This window comes from Anguilla rostrata, chromosome 4, assembly GCF_018555375.3.
Source record: "Anguilla rostrata isolate EN2019 chromosome 4, ASM1855537v3, whole genome shotgun sequence".
NCBI classification, from domain to species: Eukaryota; Metazoa; Chordata; class Actinopteri; order Anguilliformes; family Anguillidae; genus Anguilla; species Anguilla rostrata.
In genome coordinates, this window is record NC_057936.1 from 9,020,766 (window position 1) to 9,047,215 (window position 26,450).

At 40.5% G+C, this 26,450-nt stretch overlaps 3 protein-coding genes across 4 annotated transcripts in view; 1 reads left to right on the plus strand and 2 right to left on the minus strand.

Annotated features, from left to right (window-relative positions):
• The first annotated feature begins 28 nt into the window (after nucleotides 1-28).
• On the plus strand, nucleotides 29-9,354 carry riok3 (RIO kinase 3 (yeast)). The gene is made up of 13 exons (XM_064330471.1): nucleotides 29-367; nucleotides 2,054-2,169; nucleotides 2,664-2,806; nucleotides 3,249-3,356; nucleotides 3,594-3,703; nucleotides 4,147-4,290; nucleotides 4,572-4,699; nucleotides 5,489-5,671; nucleotides 6,423-6,582; nucleotides 7,347-7,427; nucleotides 7,617-7,706; nucleotides 8,294-8,401; nucleotides 8,832-9,354. Exons 1-13 carry the CDS (start codon nucleotides 332-334, stop codon nucleotides 8,946-8,948), a joined length of 1,524 nt encoding a protein of 507 aa, XP_064186541.1. The 5' UTR covers nucleotides 29-331; the 3' UTR covers nucleotides 8,949-9,354.
• A 596-nt stretch (nucleotides 9,355-9,950) lies between these two features.
• rmc1 (regulator of MON1-CCZ1) lies at nucleotides 9,951-19,596 on the minus strand. The gene is made up of 20 exons (XM_064330463.1): nucleotides 19,387-19,596; nucleotides 19,159-19,235; nucleotides 18,952-19,036; nucleotides 18,790-18,846; nucleotides 18,604-18,690; nucleotides 17,799-17,939; nucleotides 17,403-17,506; nucleotides 17,175-17,264; nucleotides 16,968-17,073; nucleotides 16,297-16,405; nucleotides 15,250-15,294; nucleotides 14,837-14,890; nucleotides 14,194-14,322; nucleotides 13,399-13,505; nucleotides 12,668-12,787; nucleotides 11,983-12,060; nucleotides 11,741-11,845; nucleotides 11,180-11,248; nucleotides 10,665-10,890; nucleotides 9,951-10,288 (listed from the first exon to the last, which is right to left on the minus strand). The coding sequence occupies exons 1-20, from the start codon at nucleotides 19,483-19,485 to the stop codon at nucleotides 10,209-10,211; spliced, it is 1,968 nt and encodes a 655-aa protein (XP_064186533.1). The 5' UTR covers nucleotides 19,486-19,596; the 3' UTR covers nucleotides 9,951-10,208.
• Nucleotides 19,597-22,247: 2,651 nt separating this feature from the next.
• LOC135252421 (epidermal growth factor receptor-like) overlaps nucleotides 22,248-26,450 on the minus strand; it is a 47,169-nt gene continuing 42,966 nt past the window's right edge. For both annotated transcript variants that reach the window (XM_064330451.1, XM_064330452.1), the window contains exons 26-28: nucleotides 25,930-25,965; nucleotides 25,616-25,709; nucleotides 22,248-24,920 (exon numbers count right to left, since the gene is read on the minus strand). In XM_064330451.1, the coding sequence (XP_064186521.1) occupies nucleotides 24,580-24,920; nucleotides 25,616-25,709; nucleotides 25,930-25,965 (471 nt within the window). In that variant the 3' untranslated portion in view covers nucleotides 22,248-24,579. The remainder of the gene's footprint in view (nucleotides 24,921-25,615; nucleotides 25,710-25,929; nucleotides 25,966-26,450) is intronic.

A 26,450-nucleotide genomic window follows, 5' to 3' on the forward strand; every position in this document is an offset into this window, starting at 1 on the left:
GCCTAAAAAGAAGAAGAACTTCAGCCGTATCGGTGGTTAATATAGTTAGGTGTTTGTATTATTTGCGTATTTTGACATAATCTCTAGAGATTTCCTAATTTTATCACGTTTTGTGGTATATATTTTTGTATCACACTTATCAGTAAGTGTTTCAAAAACCGTATTTTTAAGGTTTTACTCGTTCTGATAATCTTCAATAAACGTTGTTTCGTTGCGAGCTAGCGCAGCAACGAAATTTAACTGCTTATTTACGTTTACTATTGTAAAGGGAATATTTATTATCTATCTAGCTAACTTTATTTGTTAGTAACGTATTTCGTCAGTTTCAATCATGGATCAAGTTGGAATCGCTGCCAAAGAAACAAAGGTACGATTTATATTTTTAATAGAATGCAGGGCCTAGCTAGTAGTAGCTACCTACTAGTAGAGGACTAATTGTACCTGACGTTGGGTAACTTCGCTACCCACCCACAGTTAGCGAGCTAAAATTTCACATTTTCAGCTAGCTAATATAAATGCTCGACGTTTCTGCTATTAGATGGCTAGATGTGTCGCTATGAACTTCCTTTCCACCCACATGTTTTAATTACGTTGCCTAAAATCAATTTCTGCTTTTTAAGTTTGGTCCAGCAGCCTAACGTTTAAGCTAGAAGTTCTAGTCTATCTCAAACAGTTCTAGTCTATCTAGCTAACATTGCATATTTTGGTTCGCTTCAAAACGCTATGTAATTTGGTTAACGTTTGTACATGATGTAATGTTGTCAGCGAATGGGGGAGCCTTTACGCGTTATTTCGCAAATGATTCAAGTTAATTCATTGTTTTCCGGAACGTATCGATACTGACAATGGAAACCATGATGTCACCGATTGCCGATATGTCATCCGCCGACTTACGGTCCAAATATCGACGAGAGTTTTGCTTGACAACGGTAAAATAATATGGCCGAAAGGGCGCGAATATCTACTTATTCAATTTCACCCGAATAAGTAGATAAAAATAAACAAATGAGTCATTGTTGGTAACTGTTGTATAAGCGGAATAAACCACGGCCACATCACCACTCCCATCGTACATTATTTTCCAGTTACTGGAGTGCCCGTCTCGGTTTATTCCTATGTTTGGATGGGCATAAAATTTCACACAGGCTGTTTAAGTACCCTAAATACTGGACACGTGCTTTAAAAAAAAAAAAAAATTTTTTTTAAGTGCTGTCTAAATTTTAAATGAAAAGGACGGGACATATGCCACATTGGAGCGTGTCCGGGTTTGGGAATGTGTCCGACTATGGGTACGATGACGATGCATTTTTGTCCTTAATGTCACCGGTAGTCCAGCAAGGAAACGCACAGCTTTATGTGCGTTACCAATTTGGGATCTGCTTTAAAACGAGGACGAAATTCGAAACGCCACATTCGCTAACGTTACAGAATAAAACGTTGGTATATAGGGCTTATACATGCATATTTAACTAGACAGAAGAGCACGGCTTCAACTAACCTAAGCTTGTGAGTCCCGGAAGTAAGCCTGTACTGTGAACATTGGGCCTCCCATGAAAGTGAATGGGGAATATCAGAGGAAAAAATAGCTATTCATGGCATGAAGAATAAAATTCCCATGTTCATATTGTGCTGTATTGAGCTATATTGCAAACAATTACTTAAAAACAGATATTTTTTTAATCAAATGAAATACTGAGGTTGATTGATAGGTTCCTCATTTGGTTGTTGAACTCCTAGACGTATTAGCACAGTGCAGGTTTGGCACGTCGTTATTTGCTTTGTCTTTGAATTCTTCATTGTCTTTCACCAGTTAGGAGCCTCAGTCTTTATTTTGACCAGTCAAAAACAATTAATCTGTTTTATGCAATTGTTCGCAACACAGCACAACGCTGTTGCCTGAACTACTGTCATTGGATGTTCAGTTCTTGATAGACTATGAAATGGATATTGAAATCATGTGTAGCCCAAGTGCATGTGTATGCTGAGGATGTGTACTTCTGGTGTAAATGGTCATTGACGGTCTTTCCCTGTCACGTGTCTCTTTCCTTTTCAGAGTCCCTGGGGTGCACCTAAGCAAGTGGTGGCTGCCTGTTCCCTGGCTGATGTCATGAGTGAGCAGCTGGCCAAGCAGTTGGACGAAGAGTGCAAGGTCTTCCCCACTTGCCCTGAGTGAGTTAAAATTACACGCAATCTATTCGCTTTGGAATATTTTGATTTTATTTTTTCACTTTATGAACATGATGACTTGCTGTTGTACAATGCATCATAAATTAGAATTTTCAATATTTAAATATCCCATTTAGGGCGTACCCTGTTCAAAGCTATGTAACTCCAGGTGTGAGCATCACAGTGACTTGGAAAATGGCTTAGATAAAGCAAGATATTTGTACCATTTACAATACTAAATTAGATTAGTTTATATTCATAATTTAGGAATGAAAAAAGTGCCACAAAGGCAATTATCTTTGCAAAAAGCAAAAATGACTTGTTTTTTTAGTTTTGTTAAGGCCCTAAAACTGAAGAAAATCACCTGTCCCTGTCGGGCAGTCAAAACAACTGAAAAGATGATGAGTTTGATGTACCAGAATTCTCAGATTCACTGCTTGTCCAGTTGTGGTCATAATGTGTAAATGAATGATGGTTTCGTGTCCTGGGGTTTGCAGTGTAAGCGAGCCTCTCTTTGTGGGCGAGGACGCAGATACCTCCAGTGACCTGATGCTCGCGCAGATGTTGCAGATGGAGTTTGACCGAGAGTTTGACACACAGCTGCGCAGAGAGGAGAAGAAGTTCAACGGGGACAGCAAGGGTGAGATGGCAAATATTCTCTCTGTGGTTTTGGGTGTACATTCATTTTGTTTAGAACTTTTAATACAAGTTTGGATTAAAAGGTATTTGCATACACCGATGAGTAAAATGATTGGTGGTTTGTGACATTGTGTCCATGTGCTTTTCTGATCTCGTCACAATTTGATAAGTTTGTTAGTAGCATGGAAGGAATGTAGTTACATTACAGGCATTTAGCAGACACTCTTATCCAGAGCGACTTACATTGTATCCAGTTATACAGCTGGATATATACTGGAGCAATGCAGGTTAAGTACGTTGCTCAAGGGTACAACGGCAGTGTCCTACTGGGGAATCGAACCTGCAACCTTTAGGTTACAAGACCAACTCCTTAGCCATTATACTACACAGTTCTGTCCACTATCCATTTAGAGGCTTGATAACATGTCTTCTCTGTGCTGCAGTGTCAATCTCTTTTGAGAATTATCGGAAGGTCCACCCCTTTGCTGACAGTGACAGTTCTGAGGATGAAGTGGATTGGCAGGACACTCGCCATGACCCCTACCAAGCTGGTAACAGAACCACAACAGCACACACTTCTATAAAATTAGATTCTGAATATCTCCAAATTAGCAAAAGTGTACTTAATTTTCCATTTCTTTTTGCATGTTTACACCTTTTCAGGGGTTCACCAACAGTAAATTACCCTATATCCAAACCTTGCCACCATACCACCATGAGGTTTTATGTAAAATGAAGCATCTGGCAGTGAATTTAATGCAAGCTTTTTTGTGTGTTTGATCACCCAGATAAGCCCACGACCACCCCACGTAAGGGTTTTGTAGGAAAAGGAAAGAACATCACTACCAAGCATGATGAGGTGGTGTGCGGCAGGAAAAACACCGCACGCATGGAGAACGTAAGCTTGATTTACCAGCGCACATGATTTGATTGGCATGTGATATGCCGTCCCCTCTCTTGGCTGATACATGAGATTTTGGTGCTTTTTCGGGTTTCCCAGTGAACAAACAGCTACACAGAGCTTGGGTTATACCGTTTAAAAAAAAAAAATCATTCTTAATCTTAATAATTATTTGAAAACAGTTTTTGAATCTTTTTTGCTTGTTTAGTTTCTGTGGGGGAAAATTGGAAAGTTTAGTGCTACCATGACATCATTTTGATAAAAATTTGTTATGGGGAATTATTTTTAGGAACTTTTTTTTCAGATGGTAAGTAGATTTGGATACTCTGTGTGTGTGAGAGTACCTTGACTTTTTTAATAACTAGAAGTTTTTTTGAGATGTTTACACTGGAATGAGGTCAAGATTGTGTTTTTACGAACTTTCTCCTTCACTCCCCCAGTTTGCTCCTGAGTTTCAAGTGGGCGATGGCATTGGGATGGACCTGAAGTTGTCCAATCAAGTCTACAATGCCTTAAAACAGCATTGCTACACCGAGCAGCGCCGTAGTGCCCGTGTGCATGAGAAGAAGGAGCACTCCACTGCGGTAAGCAAGTAGGAACAGTAAGACTGAAGGGAGGCTTTTGGTCTAAAGTAACATCTAATCCTCCACCCAACAACTTTGCATCTGAACCTGATCATACATGGACATACATAGATTCTTAATCCCACAGATGCAGTCTAACCCAAATGCTGTTACTCCAGTAATCCTAAACTTATAAGGGGTGTCCAGATACTTTTAATCATATAGTGTAGTAACATTTATGAGCTCTTGTCTCACATTTTCTCCAACATTTCAGATTGACACTGTTGACTTTATTTCTTTAGGAACAAGCAGTGGATCCCAAGACTCGTCTGCTTATGTACAAGATGGTGAATGCTGGAATTCTGGAGAATATCAATGGCTGTATCAGCACAGGGAAGGAGTCTGTGGTCTTCCATGCTGATGGAGGGAGGTGAGTGTTGGTGAATGCGGACATTTAGTTGGAGGGTTTATGTGTGAGTGTATCAGTTTAAAGTAGGGGGTGTTATAACTAGGGTTGGGTATTGAGTACCGGTTCTGAATTGGAACCGGTTCCAAATTTGTTAAGAATTCAGAAGAGTGTTTCGAATCTGCTTATGGAATTCTGAAAATGTATTTTCAACGGCATTCGTGACGAGTGAAATGCAAAGAATTTTAATCAGCTGGCAGGACCTGCTGCGCTTACGTCTGCGTTGCTGGGTTACGTAATACGTATGCGTCAGCATGCCTGTAATGGGTGACGCCTTCACGATGAGGGAAAACAATCCATTGTGCTCAATGTTGCACTCCATATAGTTAGTATTAGCAGTTGGGAATATTACGATTAGAAAAATGGACCAGAATCAGTCATAAAAACTCATGATCGGTGCAGCCCTACAATTCACTTGTTATGGCAGCCAAAATCTACTGACAGTAAAGGTGGGTTTGCGTACAACATGTTTTGGTTTCTTTCGTGGTCAAACAATATGACCAGAATCAGAACCTGGATAATATAACCAGATTAATAATACCCGATTCAGTAAGCAGAATCTGAATGGTAACCAGAATAAATAAAATCTACACGATACCGATCCCTAATTATAACTCATTTTTATTCCCCATTAGTTTGTATGCTCAGTGACAATGTTTGTGAGGTCCTGAAAAATATGAGGTTTGTTAAAGTCATTTGAAAATGCGATCTCTTGTACACCCTCATTGTTGCACTCCTCTTGTCTTCTGGAAGTCTGGAGGACAAGGCGGTCCCAGGGGAGTGTGTCCTCAAGGTGTTCAAGACCACCCTGAACGAGTTCAAAAATCGAGACAAGTACATCAAGGACGACTACCGCTTCAAGGACCGCTTCAGCAAGCTGAACCCGCGCAAAGTCATCCGCATGTGGGCCGAGAAGGAGATGCACAACCTGGCCAGGTGAGGCGTGCTGGAAGATCGTCCATGCTCACCTGTCCTATCGGGGCCATATTCACCTGTCCTATCGGGGCCATATTCACCTGTCCTATCGGGGCCATACTCACCTGTCCTATCGGGGCCATACTCACCTGTCCTATCGGGGCCATACTCACCTGTCCTATCGAGGCCATATTCACCTGTCCTATCGGGGCCATACTCACCTGTCCTATCGAGGCCATATTCACCTGTCCTATCAAGGTCATATTCACCTGCCCCATCAAGGCTGTAGGTCTTTTGTTTATACCATTTTGTGAGATGCAGTTACATTACATTACAGGCATTTAGCAGATGCTCTTATCCAGTGCAACTTACATTGTATCCAGTTATAAAATTGGATATATATTGGAGCAATGCAGGTTAAGCACCTTGCTCAAGGGTACAACGGCAGTGTCCTACCAGGGAATCGAATCTGTGACCTTTAGGTTACAAGACCAACTCCTTAGCCATTACACTACACTGCCACAGTTAGTGTTCCACCAAAAAGATTTTAGAAAGATAAGTGACATGTAATGTAGAGCTCTGTACATGTGATTCTCAGGTAAGGTGCAGTGCTGATGTAGGCTAAGTTCTAGATTGGTGAGAATGGTGCCACTTTATTTATCCAGGAGATAAAAACATCAAGATTGACCCCAGGGCACCTGTCCAGTTGTACGTAACTAGGGCTGTGTGAAGACACGTGTGACCTAACTGAAGGTTTGATGTCCCTGCTCAGGATGAAGAAGGCAGGAATTCTCTGCCCCGAGGTGGTCGTTCTAAAGAAGCACATCTTGGTGATGTCTTTCATTGGCCAGGACCACGTGCCGGCACCTAAACTGAAGGAGATAAAGCTGGGCAGTGAGGACATGAAGGGGGCCTACTACCAGGTGCTACATGTAAGTAACTTCATCATAATACTACATTGGTGCGATTAAGTGGCTTACCTCAGTTTTAAATCTTTGCTGCTTCTAAAGGACCGTGTGGGTATACTGTGCTGGGGGGTCAAAGAGTTATCCTTTGGGAGGGTGGAGTTATCCATAACTCTCATAAATACATTTGATATAGCGTAAATTAGCAACTTTTTTTATTCTTTAGTTTTTAAAGACTCTAGAGTATAGACGCATGCAGTTCGGGTCTGGCTACCGTAAGGGATTTGTTTGTATAGAGTACGTACTGGAAAACAAACATAAATGCGACCAAGCTAACTTCCACTATCCATGAAGGAGGCGGTTAACTTGTGTAAACCATGGCAAGGCATTTTTCACCCCTTGCCAGCCCAATCTTCAAGCAAATGTATAGGGCTGGTGCTTTCTTTTCTCCAGTTTTAGGAGCATTTCATTTGCATGTGGCAAAACCAGGATTATGCAGCGTGCAGGTATAATGACTATGTAGTGAAAATACTGTAGAGAGAGGGGTATTTGATTGTTTTTAGTATCGATTACTTCCACAGTGAACAGAAGGAACAACATATGGATTGCTAGGTGAAAATTCTCTTTGATCTCACTGGATCCGCACCTCAGGAGTTGTCAGGCCTCTGTGTTCTCCTTTGAAAACCTTGATAGTGTTTCAGGTTGTCATGTTGTTTGTGTAGATATGTTCGACATTAATGTTGTGTGTCGCTTTTAAAATTTTTTAAATTTTTTCTTTTTTTCTCCCCCAGATGATGCAGCAGTTATATCAAGAATGCAATCTTGTTCATGCTGACTTGAGTGAGTACAACATGCTGTGGCATGAGGGGAAGGTAGGACTCTTTATTTTTCCATTAGAATGATCTAGTTTAGCAATATTTATAAACTAAATAAACTAGAGCGCTTGAGAATTGACATGCTGGATAAAATAATAATTGACAGTTTTCTTTTTTGGTACAAACTCGGTCTCTTTGAAACGATTATGCCATATGCATATGCTGGCTGCACTCACTGTGTTGCAGGTGTGGGTTATTGACGTCAGTCAGTCAGTAGAACCTACCCACCCCCACGGACTGGAGTTCCTGTTCAGAGACTGTAGGAATGTGTCTACGGTAAGGAAACCTGGCACACAAGCGTTCAGAATCTATTTCATATCCATTTTTTAATCATATTTGATGATTTTGAGTACTGAAAATGTGACAATTTTATTTTTGGCTATACAAATTTTAGAAATTCTTGAGAAAACACAAAAAAACTTCCAAGAGTATTTATTTTCCAATAAAGTACGCTGTCCCTTGCATGGGCGTGCAGAAATTTAAAAAATGATTATTTTAAAAAGCATTCAATGATGAGTTGGAAACCCTTAAGAGTTGGGGGGAAAAAAAAGATAATTGGTGTCTGTGTCTTCGTGGGTGTACAAATGACTGCCTATTTTGTAAAATTGTCAGTTGAATGGACTGCATTATAGCGTTTATCCAGCGCTTACATGTGCTCATTCCAGAGCATTAGTGTGTTAAGGATCTGACATGCCGGGGGGTTGAACCGGCAAACTCGATGCAGCATCGTTTACTCCGACTATGTAGCCACTGAAACTCTATGCATTGCTCTGATCATGGGACAGAAATTGTATCATATAAGTTTTGCTTTGAGCACAGTTATTAATGTTATATTAAATTATTTTTGCCTTTCTGATCAACAGTTCTTCCAGAAAGCTGGTGTAGCTGACGCAATGAACGTGCATGATCTCTTCAACGCCGTGTCTGGCCTTCAGATCAATGCTGACAATGAGGCGGAGTTCATTGCCCAGGTGAGATCAACGAGTTCATGCTTCTAGAGTATTGACACTTCTATGTGTTGATATTGATGTCTATGGAGTAGGATCATAAGGCACCACACGGTACCGCACCTATGGATCGCAGTTTAATAAACCCTTTGGCGGTACATTGGTTTGGGGCCATCAGTCCAGGTTTTTTGAGACACGGTGTTGTTGTGTGTCATCAAAATTTAGTCTACATATGATGTCATCTCTTGATGCGTAGTTATAATTGTCACAGATGCATCGTTAATATTTACAGTGCTATACAATGAACTGGACTCTTCAGACAAGGGAAAAAAGTTTGACTGGTCCTTTATGCAAGCTATGAAGTGATTGCGTTAACATGAAATTCATTGTGAGGCGTGTGGGATTCCTTGTGTTCACGAACGATTCCTTTTTTTTTTTTTTTTTTTTTTTGTAGATTGAAGCACTGGAGAAGATGAATGAAGACCATGTCCAGAAGTCTGGCAGGAAAGCCGTTGCCATGATGACTGATGGCGGGCCTCCTCTATTTGATGATGATGATGATGATGATTAATGATGCCGCAAAGCCACGCTCGATAGCAGAAAAAAAGCTACTAATTGGAGTGTGAGTTTTAAAAAAATGGGATAACGCCCCCTGCTGGTGGCTAATCTCAAAGAGGGGATGAGAAAGCTATAGAGGTGAAATTCAATTGCCATCTCTGGCAGCTTTCATTTGCAGAAGGCATGAAGGAGCTGGTTGACTTTTGGAGTCCTCACATCTGTGTTTTACCACTGGTGTAAATGGAGTTTGCTTGTTTTTTTTGCTTGTGGGGCATCTTTTGCAGAAATGTGTTATCCGACTATTGTTTTTAAAATTATAGATCCAAAATCTCAAGTGTCTCTCAGAAAATGAATTGGGACTCCCAGAAAGTCATTGTAGTAACAGAATAAAGGAGTGATTAAAAATGATTGAAAATTGATTACTGTTTGCAATGCTCAAAAAGATATAGCCAGTTGTGTGTTAAGGGTGCATTATTGCATACATAGCTTGTAGTTGCACTTCTATTCATTGAGCATGCTCCATGCAGTGCTGCTGAAAACATGGAAGAAGAATGTTGTCGTCTATGATCTTGTTTACTCCAAGGTGGTGAAAGATTGGTTTTAAAAGGACTGCGTTTGTTGTTTTTTCTTAAATCTCAGATCCCTCATATTTGATCAGTGTACATCACATTTAATTGCTACTGTTACTGAGCTTCATGTTTCACCTGAAACATAGTCTGTGAGAGAAATTACACAGTCCAGAATAAGATCTGTTTTAACCTGGCCAGATTTCTGGATTTCTGGCAACTTTTGGTCTTAATTGGCCCGAACATTCACGCCATCTGACATTCTAGCCGTCTTCATTGAGTGGATGATTTTATCTTGTTGGTTCATTTTAACAGAAAAGCCACTGTGCAGTCAAATTCTAAATCTCCATATTGTGTGTCTCTGTGCCGCCCACCTGTGCTGAAAGACCCTTCTTGGCACCACACAGCATATTCACATTAGGTCATGCATAGACAAAAAGCAGTAACTATTGTTTCAAAGGTCATATTAGGGGTTAGGATTTATTTGCATAAAAATACCACATTAAGCCAATACACCATAAGCTATCCACTTACGTGCTAACGTGCCATGTGAGGTTCATCGTTCACCAAGATGATTTTATACTTGGCAAAATCACATGTAAATATGTACATAACTTTATTCAGCAATATGCATTTTTATAAAAGAGGTTGCATCCAGTAAATACATTTATACAGGCTGTAACAAACTGCAAGGGACGCAAGACTGTTTAAACTGTTAGAGGCTTCATTAAGGCTTGTTCCCCAAACACTTGCTTGAAGTAAGTGGTGTGTTCCTCACAGTGTTCTCCTGTTGGAAGAAAAGATAAGATGTTAACATGAATCCAATTAATTGTATTGCATCAAGAAAAATATATGGCTATATATTTATATATATAGTGCATTTCCCTGGACCCAGTGGCAGAATGGGGAATTCCACCAGAGTTTTATTTGTAGACGAGTAGCTGTCCTCCTGATTAAAATGAGGTCTAAACCACTGGAAGACCCTGGTATGGTAACATATTTACTGCAAAGTAATTTCAGTGTAGCTGTAATTTCACTTGCTGAAAACTCACTAACAAACTATCCTTTTGCCCAATGTATGCAAAGTAGCCTCACCAAAATTGTAAGCCTGTGTACGTTTGTTTAAACTGAAGCAAAACATTTTATTTCGCGTTTCCAACCACCTGGGGTGAAGTTCGGACTCCCCCGTAGTCGCTGATTCCTCTGTTCAAAGAACCTGAAGATGGTGTAGAAGAGCAGCTGGTCCTTGGTCTGGCGTGCGGCATCCAGGAACTTGCGCGCGGAGATGTTGTCATGGCCACCCACGCTCCGGATGAAGCGCAGAGCCCCCAGAACCTGCTGCTTGGACAGCAGCACCTCCACAATCTCGTCATTGGCTGTCGACAGCCTCTGTTGGCACATGGGAATAACGCACTCACACAGCAGCCGGTGGAAATGCTACCAATGTGACCTTAAAGACATACTATGCAGATGCAGATTGTTTACCTTGAAAATACTATTTAAGAAACCATGCAAAGGCATATCTATGATGCACTGGCAATCTCGTCTTTTCACGCTTCAGGCAAATTTACGCACCTTTTACTCTACATAGATATTTCATTTGAACAATGTTTGTTGTAGACACAAGACACTGCACTGCCATGAGATGTTGGAATTGTTTCTTGGCGGCAAGCCTTACCTTCAGCATATCCAAGGACAGCTGGTGAGCTGGGGGGTAGGTGCTCTCTAGTGACAACAACAGGCAGGCCTGGGGGGGAGAACACTGGTGTCACACTGAGCTGCCTCACAAGCAAATCTTAATTTCATTCTCAAATTTTCCTCCTTGGAGAATTTTATTGGAGCCCTGGAGTGATGGCAAGTTCATGGTTTTTGTTCCTTTGAAGTATTGCATTTTGTAATTAATTCAAGTGTGGTGCCAAATTAACACTATGTACCCATGTTACTGCACATTGGTAAAAACAAGTACGAAGCATAATGAAGGATGGAAAGTTTTCTGTATTTAGTTATCAAAGCATTCATGAATCTCTTCAATTAACTCTGAAATAACAGAAGCATACGTCCTGATATCGAAGAGAAACTGACAGGTTCCAAACCTTGACTCAACCCCTTCTCTCACTTCAGTACAGTTGGTTGACAGCCTTTCCTTCTGAAGTCGAGGCGGGCGCGCCATTTTGTGTCTTTACACCCGTGCTACACTTATTCACTGTCCTTAAGGACATCAAATTAATGTGAAACTCACCAGGGGCTTTGAGTCACTGAGGACGTGGTACTGAAGGAACTGATGCAGCATGTAGAAGAGGTTGTGATGGACCAGGGTTTTGATGACCAGCTCATAAAGGTAGTGCTGGAATAGAACAACACACAGTCAGTGTTTCAGTGTAGAGGTGAGTGGATAACTTCATTATTTTTTTGTGTGACATTATTCCAAACTAATTCCACCATGCTGATTGGTATTGATAATACGCTTCCCAGCTGAAGTACCTGCACTGTGATCTGAAACTGGTTGAGCGAGCGGATGTACTCCATCAGCACGGCGATGACGAACCTGTGGGACACGTCCTGTCCAGAGAGATAACACACCACAATGAACTCTGCTGAGCCCACACGGCTATGCTGCTCTTCTGATTTTACTTCCTCCAGACCATAAATTCATTTAATTTCCAGGCTAAATGACTGCTGAAGATGCAAAGAGCAGTTTCACTAGCATAGTGGGTTACGCAAATCAGCTCTTTGGCATAGACCCAAGATCCCATAAGAGATTCCTTTGAACTCAATTTTTTGTAAAAAGTTACAGCCCTGCTCTACACCTTCTGCATAAGAAAGTCAGTATTCTCTTGGCAGACGCTTCTTATGGTGAGCATTTCAGTGCAGTGGTACACTAAGCACAAGAGGTTATCTGATTGGCTATGCTTGACCAGCTTCAACACATCCACTGATAATATCTTCAGCCGGATCCAGCGCATTTTCCACATGCGTCATGTGCTGCCAGCCGTTCACTCCTTGTCACTGGTCACGAAAATTCCAAAATTCAGTAGCCACGCCCAGTGTGCCCCATGTGCTGTACTACTGACTGCACCCACGCACCCTGCACTGTGCACCATTGATTGCGGAATATAGAGCAATCTATATAGAGCAATCATTCTTTCATGGTCAACAATGATCTCACCTTCCTCTCCGTGAACACAGACAAGACGTGGGTGTACATGTCGGACTGGTCGATGACTGCCTGTGTGCGGACTGGTCTCCTGTGAGTGATGCCCCCGCGACTCGGACCGGACTCCACTGCCTGTACAGAAGACAAGTACACAAGGTGACAGCCAATATCATTTTTTTTCACTTGAACAGCATTGGTAGCTCTAAACATAGCTACAGATAAGCTATGAGATAGCACCTAACTTACAACATAGCTATAATGTAAACACTGTGCTAAATACATCAGCTAATTAACTAACATTTTCTAGCAATGTTGGCTACACAGTCTGGGGCGATAAATTCCCACAGAAATCGAACAAGCACAATAATGATCTGTCCAGCAGAAATACTGCAAGCTCAGCATCACGCTGTTGTAGTCAAAGGTGGAACTGGTAATTTTGGAAGATTTTACTCTATGGTATCTCTGCTCTGCTCTTAACTGTGTAGCCTGCTCTGATAGTGGCGTAAACCCGCAATGATTGACAGGCTGAGAGCTGTCCCGATTGGTTGTTAAGATTCAACCACACTGGGGCAATAAGAGAGACCTGATTTTTTTTTCTTAGAACTTTATTGATATCTGTTGGAATGTGAAAGAAATGTAACCAGATATGAACAAAAGTTTTCCAAAAAAAAAAAACTTACACACTGCACCTTTAATTTGGCAAACCATTTTGAGTGTGACTCCAGATTGAGAAAACCACTCACCAAGGTATAGCTCTGTTCTGCCTCCAAGTAGTCTTTGTAGACCAGGTTGAGCTTGTCAAAGACAGTGGCCACCACTGGAAGGTTACCCTTCTCTCCTCCATCGAGCACTATGAACAAAAGCATGCATAAGCACCACACACTTTCTATGACCCTATGGTATATTAGGGAACAAGAAACTAAGCACCTCAAAACAATTGCATGGTAATATCCTTCAAAAGAGAACTTGGTCTGAAGAAAAAGAAAAAATAACACATACAATCCTTAAGATGAAGATTTTGAGAGAAAATATTTCCCCATATGTAAACATATTTATTTATTTTTTGTGCCATTTTCTCCCCAATTTAGTCGTTATACCAATTCCCCGTGTGTATCACAGTCCTGGTCGATGCACTATCCTCTGTCAGTCTGGGGAGGGTGTAGACTACCACATGCCAGACTCCGAGACATGTGGATTCGCCAGCCGCTTCTTTTCACCTGACAGCGAGGAGTTTCAGTGGGAGAGCGTAGCGCGTGCGGAGATCTCCCCCAGATCCCCTCCCTGCTGAACAGGCGCTCCGACCAACCAGTAGAAGTCGCTAATGCAATGATCAGGACTCATACCCTCACCGGCTTCCCACCCGCAAACACCACCAATTGTGTTCGTAGGAACTTCGGACCAAGCTGGAAGTACCGTAGGTGAGTGCTTATACCTCTACACTACCCAGACGGCCAAGAAAACATATTTTTCTAATGAAGCTATCATTTTTATATTTTGTAAAGTGCCCTTTCTGCTTTTATTTGATAATGGATACATACTTTGCGAGCACACTGACAGGATGACCATCTTGCAGTCGCGTCTGTGCAGTAAGAAGTCCATCAGCTTTCCCTTGTCTTGCAAGAGGTTGACTGCAGGCTGCAGCTTTATTTGCAGATACCAGAGATATCCTGAGCTCACAAAGAGAAATGGGTTACTGAAGTTACTAAACAGAAAGAACCACAGAGATTCTTACAGAAATGGGAACAGAGGTCACTGCCATAGATACGCGGCATGCCCCATACCTATACAGCACTGAGAGTTTTGCACTGGTTTGCTATTTCAAATAACTATTCACGCTATTTCAAATAAAAAAATTAATTCTGGGTTCTAGCCAGATGCACCTATGATCCGTCACCTATGATCTCACTGGCTTGCTTTATTCCACCAGTTTACAGTAGACTGACCTATTAACTAATTCAGCGATTAAACTGATAATTAACAATCATTATTAAATTAATTAAAATGTAAAATATATTTTATATGTAGGTTAAGTGAGGGGTTCCAGCATGCAGTACCACTTGTGTTCAGTATTCAGAGTGCTGAGCCTTTCAACAAGGGCACTGTCTGTTGGAACCACTATATTCAGAAAATAAACATATTTTTAGTTCATCCTTCACTTTGTCTCACAAATGCAACGATTACCTTCGCTGGCACTGATGATGATGTCTGGCTGAAACACACTCCAGGTAGAGGAGTCTGAATGTCAAAGGAAATCCCAATTATGTGCAATATAAGCACAGATTTATGAACACTATTTTTTAATCACGTACAGCAAGATTGATGAGCTATGGTCATGATCACCTCTTTTTCAGAGTCTAAAATAAGAAATAATAGACAGATCATTTGAGAAAGATCATTTTAAACAACTGAGTTATTAAATCACTAAACGTGATTTTTCTCACAATATAAATTACTGACCAGAGCTTTAGTCGACAAAAATATCTGATACATTTTAGGTACTCTAGCACGCTCCCGGCAAAACATGCGGTCATGTTTATCTATCCTCAACGTGGTGTCTGTGATGCAGCACACGCTGCTCCAAAAAAAAAGGATACAGAGCTCACAACGTACTGGACCCTGGGAGGCCACAGCAGCAGGACCTTGAAAGAAAGAAAGGAGGACAGATAATTAAGCTTTAGAGTTAGTTATTCATGAAGTTTTAATGGGCAGTCGCAGACAGTCATGATGTATGTGAATAAGCTCATTCAGAAAGTTATGTAGTATGCGAGTAGACAGAGTCACTGATGGTCATGATGTATGTGAATAAGCTAATTCAGATAGTAATGAAGTATGCAAGTAGACAGAGTCACAGACAGTCATGATGTACGTGAATAAGCTCATTCAGAGAGTTATGAAGTATGCGAGTAGACAGAGTCTTAGACAGTCATGAAGTGTGTGAATAAGCTATATCAGAGAGTTATGAAGTATGCGAGTAGACGGAGTTACAGAGTCATGACGTGTGTGAATAAGCTAATTCAGAGAGTTATGAAGTATGCAAGTAGACAGAGTCACAGACAGTCATGACGTGTGTGAATAAGCTAATTCAGAAAGTTATGAAGTATGCGAGTAGACAGAGTTACAGACGGTCATGGCGTGTGTGAATAAGCTAATTCAGAAAGTTATGAAGTACGCAAGTAGACAGTCACAGATGGTCATGATGTACGTGAACGAGCTACTTCAGAGAGTTATGAAGTATGCGAGTAGACAGAGTCTTAGACAGTCATGAAGTGTGTGAATAAGGTAATTCAGAGAGTTATGAAGTATGCGAGTAGACGGAGTTACAGAGTCATGACGTGTGTGAATAAGCTAATTCAGAGAGTTATGAAGTATGCAAGTAGACAGAGTCTTAGACAGTCATGAAGTGTGTGAATAAGCTAATTCAGAGAGTTATGAAGTATGCAAGTAGACAGAGTCACAGATGGTCATGATGTACGTGAACAAGCTACTTCAGATAGTAATGAAGTATGTGAGTAGACAGAATCACAGAGTCATGATGTATGTGAATAAGCTACTTCAGAGAGTTATGAAGTATGCGAGTAGACAGAGTTACAGACGGTCTTCGTGTACGTGGGTGTGTAAAGGACGGGCGAGGCACCTCGTACCAGTCAGCGGAATCTTATAAGGGTGGATGGAGAGGGCAGGGAGGACTGGCTGGTGGATATTCAAGACGCTGTCTGGGTCCTTCAGCTTGATGTCAAATATAATGGAAGTCTAAAGGCATTAATAAAAAATGTGTTTATTCAAAAGATTGGGTTATACACAATGGTTTTTATCATGAGTAAGGCAAGGTGTTTGTCAGAAGCCACAGGTCTCATTGATTCTTTTGCCTTTTTTTTTTTGGCAGTTCCATGACTTTCCCCATTTTTAAAATTTATTTATTTAATTTATTTTTTTTGCCATTTCTGTGATTTCCCCCATTTTCCATGCTCTCTGTGATTATTTGACAGCTTTGGATGATAAATAACAAGCACAATGTAGCCAATATATTTGGTATAGGCCTTAGCCCTTTAACCTAAGGGGGGCGACATAGCTCAGGAGGTAAGACCGATTGTCTGGCAGTCGGAGGGTTGCCGGTTCAAACCCCGCCCTGGGCGTGTCGAAGTGTCCTTGAGCAAGACACCTAACCCCTAACTCCTAACTGCTCTGGCGAATGAGAGGCATCAATTGTAAAGCGCTTTGGATAAAAGCGCTATATAAATGCAGTCCATTTACCATTTACCATTTAACCATATTAACAAATGCAGTGAGAGACAAAGTGTGTCCATTTTCTAACCTGAGAGCTCTGGTGATGTACTACCACTAGATTGTCCACCACGTTAAGAGCAAACTTCCCTGTAGTGTTCAGCTTAAGCACGTGGGTCTTCTTACAGGGGCCCTCCCTGCATTAACAAAAAAAAGAGTGTTCAAAGTAATTTCCCATTCATATCTATTTCCAGTACAAGCTTTGAAAAAACTGCAAATCAACTTGGGTGGTAGCTACCTGGGAAGGTGATAGAGGACCACTTCAGCACCTGGACTGTTGGCTACTCTGGAGTGATGCTTCAGGTACATGACATAAAGTTGGCCATAGCTGTGGATGCAGGCATATCAGAAGTGGGCAAAAAACAATGGCTAGCATGAATAAAACAGACCATCAATTAATGAGCAAAGCATTTACAATGTATGGAAAGAGAATGCTAAATTTTAATCCTAAATAGCTGTCACTCACATTGTCGCCACGGCAATGTCCCGCTCTGACAGGCTAAGCTTGGCTGGTTTGGGGACCACCGGCAGCTCAATCTCAAATTTTGACATTTTGGACATTGTTCCACTCTGGTTGCAATCAAGAGAAGGAATTAGCACAGTGGGGGGGAAAAAGGAAATCAAAATATAAGAAACAACAAAAAGACATGGAATGCAAGGATGAGTTTAATAATATCCTCTCAAAAGATAAATACCTCTATCAGATACCATTTTATTATGCATAAGTCTTTTAAAGGGGCAGCATATATATTTCAGCTTACACATTACAAAAATCCACCAAACTATCTTATAACACCCATGTTTCGAGCACTTTCAGGAGATACACATAGGGAATGTTGTGTGCGTGGAAGCCTTCACTGACCTTGAAGGAAAAGGGCTGCAGCACATTACCCTGCACAGTGGTGGACAGCAGGATGACTGAGGTCTCTGGGCAGTACATGTACCAGTTCACATTAATGCTCTGACTCTTCAGAAGCTTCAGACTGCGCTTATCTGGCTGCACCTGCAGAGAAAGAGACCCATGCATCGTCATCATCATCATTTTTATTCCTCATCCATTTTGGTTCGTACCCTTATTCCTGGGCCAATTACATGCCTTTTGAAAATACAGTATAGTGAAAATACAAGTTATAGTGAAAAGGCTATCACAAATATTAAAGCCCTTATTAATACCACTTACAACTTTAGTAAGTACAGCAACAAGCATGCAGCTTGGAATGTACCAAATGCAAAATCTTACCATTGCTGCATCAATCAAGGAAGATGTAATTTAAGTTAGAACATTGGTCTAGTTGTTAAAACAAAAAGGTGCACCATTGTATGCATACAAGACTTCTTTTTCATTTATACTGGTCTTTATCATTGATAAGTATTTAGCCGTTCAGCATTTAACTGTATAAATCAGGCATCACTGTATATCCTTTTACTCCTTTTACTTTAAATTTTATTCCACAAGTGAGTATGTGGGTTAATAAGAACATAATTCTGCAGTTCAATTAGAAGGGATGAACACATGACATGCACACAATTAGTTAATAACACAATTAGTCAATAAAATAAATCTGACTTGAAGATATAGACCAACAGTGCAACAGTCCAGACCAGCTCTTAACCAGTCCTGGAGAAATCTGACCAATCCTACAGCGCATAAACGTAAGGGGACTTACCTGATAGAACTCTATTCCCTGGTCGGTGATGAAAACTATTTCATTCCAGTTGGTCCAACAAAACCCCAGGACAGAAGCATTCTTGGACTGCAGCGCAAGACACATGAAAGATCAAACGTTAAACAGTTAAGCAAACATTTAATACGTCCAAACCAGCAATATGAAATTGTTGCAGTGGCTAAATACCTTGCATTCCTGTGAGTATTCCAAGTGTGGGAGATCAGGGATGAAGTTAATGAAGTCCTAAAAGAGAGTGAATTAGTTCTGTATATTAGAGTCAGAATGAGAGTCCATTTATGAACTATTTAAATATAACGTGTATCGCATGTATTTTTAAATAGTTCTTACCACCGACTTTGGCGTTCTCTGGACAGCTAAAATCTTGTTTCCCAAAGAAAACTTGATACATTTCACTTCGCCTTTGTCATCCATTCTGGATAGATAGATAGACAGACAGACCGATTGATAGATAGATAGATAGATAAACAACCAGTTATCTTCTCCAGTGAGAACTACTGAGCCAAGGCCTAAAAGTTGCAGATGTTAAAATTGTACCTGAATGCAATCGAATTTTTGTCGTCCGGTCCCTTGACCACAACCCCCGTGGCACCCCCTGATCGAACAGCGAACACCTTTCAAAACAAACAATGATATTACAGCCCAAACACACTGCCAAAAACAGCAAATGTTGAACATTCAAAAGTTCGTAGCCACTATGTTAAAATCCGGCATCATAAAGGTGACAATTCATAAGATCCTGAGCGTGGCTCAGCACAGAATTACCTGCTTATTTGCTTCATCGAAAAACACATTGTTGACATTTGACGCATTTTCAAATTGCACCGGGTTTTCGCAAAGTTCGAGGTAATGTTCTTCGCTCATCGCGCCGAGAATACTGTTGATTCTTTCCCCAGACTTCTGATGGCACTTGGCCTGTGGTAATATCACAGATCAGTGGGAAATGTCTTATCCCCTGCCCTAGTTCCTGTTTTTCTTCATCACGTGATTACTGTTCCGTCAGCTTGCCTCTTAAAGTCGCAGGACACAGTACAATTTTAAGCTCAGCTAAAAACGCATTCTCTTATTGCTTTTAGGTTTAAAATCAAACACGGGGACTAATTGCAGATTTTCTTCCTTATATATCATAAAGATGTATACATTTCTTCAGTGACTTCCTTACAGTAGACTTAAAGGTTTCTGGTTATCAATTTAATTTAATCATCTCAATCTGAGTCTGTCATTCATTGTGTGACTTCAACAATAAAGGAAACTGAATCCAGAGGGAGGTCGAGTGACAAAACTAGGCAGCTGAGAAGTGCCTGACAAACAGATGAAATGCAGAAACAGTAGTAATAATAATGATGATGTCTAGCACTGCAGTCTCAACAGCCAGTTAGCATGGTCAAATTGAGCACAGACATACCTTAAATTTGCCTGTTTATCCATTAATTGACTGTAACCCTTCCATTGGACAAGCTAAATTTAAATCACACATATTAACAAAACTGCGAAGAACATGTTTTCCTCAATAGAAACATCTCCTTAACAGATAAGGCTAAAGGGTAATTACACCCTAGATCACTTTTAAAATTTTTTTTTTAGCTGTATTTGTATGTGTTTGTATGCCTACTTTATAATGAAACATTTTAATTCATGTTGTTTTTTCAACATTTCTGAAATAATATTTTATCAGAAAAAAAAAAAAAACAGGTCAAAAACATCTTGGTGCTGCCCTCCAAGGTTTGAAAAATGCTATCTGCATTATACTCTGATACCGCCCCAATTGTAATATCTGAGTACCTCTGCTTTGTCATGTCGTAGTATCTCCAAATAGAGATACTACTACATTAATTTCTTGCCACCCAGAAACCGGATTCATAAAATAAACATTTTAATTATTCTTTACTTGTCCCACAACATGATCTAAGTGGTTTTGACCGTAGTATGATTGTTGGTGCCAGACGTGGTGGTTCTGGAATCTCTGAAACAGCTGCTTTCTTGGGGTTTTGTGTACTGCGGCCTCTAGAGTTTACAGAGACAGGTATGATAAACAGAAAAAGAAACACCTTGTTAATGAGCGAGGTCGGAGGAGAATGGGCAGACTTGTTCAGGTTAACAGAAAGGCCACAAATGTTCAAATAACAGCTTTTTACGGTGGTGTGCAGAAGGACATCTCTGAATGCACAACACATTGAACCTTGAAGCGGATGGGCAACAGCAGCAGAAGACCATGTCGGCTTCCACTCCTGTCAGCTAAGAATAGGAAGATGAGGCACCAGTGTGCACGTGCTCGCCAAAGCTGGAAATTTGAAGATTGTAAGAATGTCGCCTTGTCAGACAAATCTTGATTTCTGCTGTGACATGCAGATGGGAGGGTCCTAATTTGGCATACACAGCATGATTCCATGGATCCCTCCTGCCTTGTATCAACGGTGCAGGATGCTGGTGGTGGTGGTGTAGTGTGGATGGTTTCTTGGCCCACATCAGGCCCCTTAATAGCAATTGTGCATTACTTGAATACCACATGGCCGGCACAGTCTCCAGATCACAAAAGTATGAATGTGTGGCCATAAAACCAGCAGGAACTAGGTGATGCTATCGAGTCAGCATAGACCAAAATCCCTAAGGAATGTTTTCAGCCCATTGTTGAACCCATGCCACACAGAAATAATAAAATACATATTAATGGTTGTACAGTAGGTGTTTGATTGGATAGGACAGGACAAGACTAAAGTAGGGCCTACAGTAGACTACTACCCCTAATCTTAAAGTCTGTGCTGAAACACCTTGATGGAGGGCAGGCTGATGTTAGTGTTAGGACTGACCAATTTAATTTCCTGTCTTATGAGACAATCAGGAAATGCAAACATTTCACTTTAAACATACTTTTTAAAAAAACTTAGCGATTAATTATATTATGGCTTGGCTATGCTCTGTTGTGAGACACGGTCAGAATCATTGACCTTATTAATTCATAAGAAAGAATCATCAGCCGTTTAAAAAAAAAATTAAAAAAAACATTAATATATTTATTGCATTTTTGGTCATGTAGCTCAAAATTGTTTTCAGACACACTGTGAACAAAATATTGAAAACTGAATTCTGAAAATGTATTTGGCCAGGCACACCTTACCTGTGCTAAGAGAGGTTAGATGAGAATGGTATGAATAGTATCACTGAGGCTTAAAATTTTTAAGGTACAAATAGTAGCTGCATCTCAAGAAGATGCAATCTCACCAAACACATAATGTTGTTGCTACATCATTAGAGTGGACTGGATCATTGGCTGGACTAGATTTGTGTGAGTACATATTACATTCACTGATCAGTGACAAAGAGTGGAGAGAATTTCTAATAAGGTACGGATGAACATTCAACTCCTTAAACCATAACAGATCCTTCAAAAAACAGAATATAACATCAAAGAATACTTCATAGCTTTTTATATTGATCTGTCTCTTTAGGGTTATACCCTTCTGTTTGGCCACAACTCAAAAAAGATATAAAATGACAACCACTATAATTTATGAATATCCTTCTGAGACTTGCATAAAAAGTTTAATATAAAAATATCTATTTTTCAAATAGATAGAGTTTTTGACATGACTCCACCTTGGATGACAAAACACATTGCAATAAAAAAATATTTTGAAAAATATTATTTATTTTATCTTTATTGAATGTCCCTTGTAGTGTAAGGTTCAGAATAGTAGAATATGCGGTTCTTGAGATTAAGACCAGAGATTCATATCTCCTGCATTGAATTTTCAAGTCTGAGGACAATATACAGCTTACAACAGCTGACAAAAACCGTGATAGAACAAGATGTTCCAAAATTGTGTGATCTATAGAGGCCATTATGTAGTATCAAATATCCGTGAAGAAATTAATGGCATTATGCAGTGTCTGAGAAGGTGTTGTCTGCCTATATGACAGACACTGTAGATATACTTTGAGGCAAAAGGTCATTTAATAACAATTTAACAAATTAATTGAGCGAATGTGATACATGTGTAGCACAGAGACAATGGGTCTCCACAGGACAAATTTCTAGGGTCAAAACAGACACTCGCATCTAGCCAGGCCAAAATCCTCATCACGAACACATCGTCATAGATCAACTATAATAGCCATGCTTTGTGAAAAATACAACAACAAAGCAAAACACACACATGAAATCCTCATGAAATACGGTAGGAATGCCAAGCTTATTTTTGAAAAGCCCTTTTAACTAGAATTTAACTAGAATAGGTATGTACAGAGTTGTTGAGCTTCAATGCTTTTTAACCTGAGGTGACCTTAGGAACATCCTGACACCCACCTTGTCTCACATGATTCTTTTCAATAGTATGTTCCTGTTAATTTTGGTAATACACCGTATGTTAATATTTATTAAAATATATTTGGCAGGCATAGAAATAATATTTTGGTCAATATGAAGGAATGGTCATATTAATGCAACCTGTGTGGCAAGTAGAGCAGAGAGGTAACAGAGAGTAGTACCGGAGAGTAAGTCAGGGATAAGGGTTAAAACAGTGGTAAGAACACCTACGATATTACAATATCAATGTACAAATAGTGTTTAACTACAGCCATCTGATGAAAAAAAAATATAAACTTCCCAGAGAAATAATTTTTTTTTCACATCTCAGACCAGGGGTGTCAAGTTAAATTGCTCAAAAGTTTGTTCAAACAAAATACCCTGGCTTAAATGGTTCACTTACCTCATACTGCAGTGTGCTATTGTAGCTCATGGGCCGTAAGAAATTAATACTATACTAATTCCACGGTTGGATCTCATATATCCTGGGATACCAAATGCGCAAAAAAATTATGTGCCAAATACATACTCAAATACTAAAAAAGATGACCCTGTACAAGTTTTGAAACATTGGTATTGGCATTGTGTACACAATAAAATGTTCAGTGTTAAACCAAACTCATTCAGAGTTTCTACGAGTCCACTAAGACCAGTGTGGACTCATAAACTCTGAGTTTAATTAACACTTGACATTTTACTGTGTGCTGTTCAATACCATTAAATGGTAAACCTTCAGCTTAAGGCATACTCGGTTTTATATACCTGTCCTGCCTATCAAGAAAGCTTTCAGTTTGGAATACGTACACAGGTTGTCCCAGCAAGACAAAAAACGCACGGCCAACCACTACATGGCCAAAAGTACGTGGACACCTGACATCCAACATCTCATCCAAAATTATGGGCATTAATATGGAGTTGGTCCACCCTTTGCTGCTAAAACAACCTCCACTCTTCTGGGAAGGAATTCCGTCACTGGAACTAAGGGGCTTAGCCCAAATAATGAAAAACAGCCCCAGATGAAGGGGTGTCCAGATACTTTGGCCATATACTGTACATTACAGCTTCTTTGAATTTACTTTCTTTCACTGCAAGCTTCTCAGATCTGGATTTTCGTGTACCTCTCCTCTCAATCGTCTTCTCTGGTCATGTTCTGTCACAAGAGATCAGGCACTTGTTCCTCTCCATTTGTATTTTCAGACAGCAACAAAACAACAGACTAAAACATAAGTGTGGGTCAGCAAAAATAGTGCTGAATTCACAATCTTTAGAACCGACTGTTGGAGCTTACATTTTCAGTTGCAATGATAATGTGTTCTTTCGAGCCAGCATCTCTTGAAGAATCAGTGCCTGTTACTAATAGTGAAATGAGGAAGCCAAAGCAAGTTCCAAAGATTTAGAGACCATCAGAATCTTTTTTTTTTTATAAGAGGATCTTAAAACATAGGCCACAGATAATTTTTGGCACAGGTCTTGTGTTGCTGTCCTCGCTTTGACAAGCAAGGGCTAACACAAGTCAAAGCCGTGAAAGTCGCCTCTCCTCAAACTGTCCTCTCCAGCGGTGGGACATTTAAAAGCCTCAAACGTCGACAAACGCTGAGACGATGTCCGTAAGTGTTCTGGCGAGCATCTCTTCTCTGTCCTGACAAGGACAGACGTTAATGGACCTCAGACTGCATGGCGGTCAGGCCCAGGTATTCTGCATTCTCAGCAGTTGGGAGGAAGTGGCCATTGGAGCAGGACTTGCTGACAGGGAAGAAGTCTTCCTGGTAGTCGGGGTTGTCTAGGCTGGTCTGCGGGCCGTGGTCTTGACCATAAGGCCGTGGTCGCTGGGCTGTACTGAGGCACTTGGGCCCCAATGCAACATCGCTGAAAGAGTTTTCTGCCTCAGCGTCGTCCAGCCCACTGGGGGAAGAGAAGTGCTTGTGGGGGGGACCAGGTTCCTGATAGATTGGGTTCATCATATCCGATGGAGTTACCCAATTTTGGTTCTCATACTCTGTAATACAGCAGGTTCAACATCCATGGTTACGCATGAATACAATGGGTAGGATTTCCAGTGGCTAGGTTACTATAGCTAGCATTACAGGTCACGTAAAAGTTGTTTACAGATATACACTATATTGTGTTTGGAAGCATACATGCAAGTTTAGTCGCAATGATGCTACTTCATTTAGAACATGACATTTTTATGTGCCAAACATGTCATTACAAATTGCTTCTTTAAAAGTAGCACTGAAAATAATAGGCAAAAGAATGATCTTATATCATAAATGTCTTCACCAGTGTCATACATTTAATTTTTAATGTGTCATTTCCATATAGTTTCCCAGACATTGAATCTAATATTCATTGCAGAACCTGTGAAGCAGGTCACCTTAAAACCCAACCTGTAGTTCATATACAAGTGTAGCTATATCTCAAAGGAATCATCCATTTCACAATTGTTTTCCTCAGGAACATGTGATCAATCGGTTTGATTCCATCTGTCCAGTAGGTGTCACCCTTGATATGCTACCCTCTGACATTCAGCCCTTTGAGATTTTTGAATGGCACTACTTTAAAGCCTACTTTTGAAAAGTAGGTTACATAAAATGCTTATGATCACTGCTGGTCTGACATGAAAAGCAGAACTGTCACAGTAAATGAACATTGCAAAATGTTGGCAGCTCATCGGTGGCCAAGGATATTTACCTGGAATGGGTTGTAAGTCTCTCTCCAATGACTTATCCGTGGGATCTGTGATGTAGCGCAGGATTAAACTGCTCTCTCTAATTGGGCATCCGTTCTAAGCAACAAAAAAATCTATCAGAAAAAATACTATACTGAAAGCTCACATTATGTGTACTCTAACTCATGCTCATGGCATCACTTAACCGTGTGCCCACACCCACCAATACACACCACATACACATGCGCGTGCACGTGCACGCACGCACGCACGCACACACACACACACACACACACACGCACTTGTGTTATATATCTCCATCTTGCGCCTCACTTACCCCATTCCTGTTGTGGCAGGGTCCCATGCTGCCACTCTACAATACAGACCGAAGAGCATGTGTTAGGCCCACCCTAAATGTACTCCATTTTCCCACACCGCACTAATGACTCTATACACCCCAGAAGGAAGACTACTCCTTTCTCAGACGTAAGCACTGCCACCTCGAACCAGGAAACACGTAAAACTCAAATCCACAGACCAGACTATGTTTCGTTTTCACTTTGGTCTCACTGAACTTCTAGTGAAAATTTTACTTCATTTAAAGAGGAAAAAAGACTTACCCCAAAATTCAGTCAAACACCCTTAGCCAGTTAATTTGTTGCAAGCCGTCGCACTTGCAAAATGGTATTTTCACTATATATTTTAATGTGCCTGAGTGAGTCGGTAATTTTGTGACTTGCTGTACACCAAAGTGTAAGGGGCGCCACTTCCGTGTCAGTCAATGTCGCGTGGTGCAGTGCAATTTTGGCGGCTCATCGAGATTTTCGGGTCAGTCCAGTCTGTCATTTGCGTCATTTG